This window comes from Tupaia chinensis, unplaced genomic scaffold, assembly GCF_000334495.1.
Source record: "Tupaia chinensis unplaced genomic scaffold, TupChi_1.0 Scaffold144071_2, whole genome shotgun sequence".
Taxonomy (NCBI): domain Eukaryota; kingdom Metazoa; phylum Chordata; class Mammalia; order Scandentia; family Tupaiidae; genus Tupaia; species Tupaia belangeri.
This window is the reverse complement of record NW_006203925.1, coordinates 393170-393388: the sequence shown is the minus strand read 5'-3', so window position 1 is coordinate 393388 and position 219 is coordinate 393170. Positions and strand designations below refer to the sequence as shown.

General features: G+C 71.7%; 1 protein-coding gene across 1 annotated transcript in view; it reads left to right on the top strand.

The window, feature by feature from the left end:
• Positions 1-219, top strand: part of SLC18A3 (solute carrier family 18 member A3) — a 1910-nt gene that overhangs the window by 1137 nt on the left and 554 nt on the right. Inside the window, 1 exon segment of the mRNA XM_027767251.1 lies at positions 1-219. This exon segment is cut by the window's left edge and continues 30 nt beyond it; it is cut by the window's right edge and continues 554 nt beyond it. Within this exon segment, the coding sequence (XP_027623052.1) occupies positions 1-219 (219 nt within the window).

Here is a 219-nt window from a genome sequence, read left to right as displayed (position 1 = left end):
GGCCGGCGGCTACGCCATCGCCGACATCTCCTACTCCGTGGCCTACGCGCTCGGGCCCATCGTGGCGGGCCACATCGTGCACTCGCTCGGCTTTGAGCAGCTCAGCCTCGGCATGGGCCTCGCCAACCTGCTCTACGCGCCCGTCCTGCTGCTGCTGCGCAACGTGGGCCTCCTGACGCGCTCCCGCTCCGAGCGGGCTGTGCTGCTGGACGAGCCGGC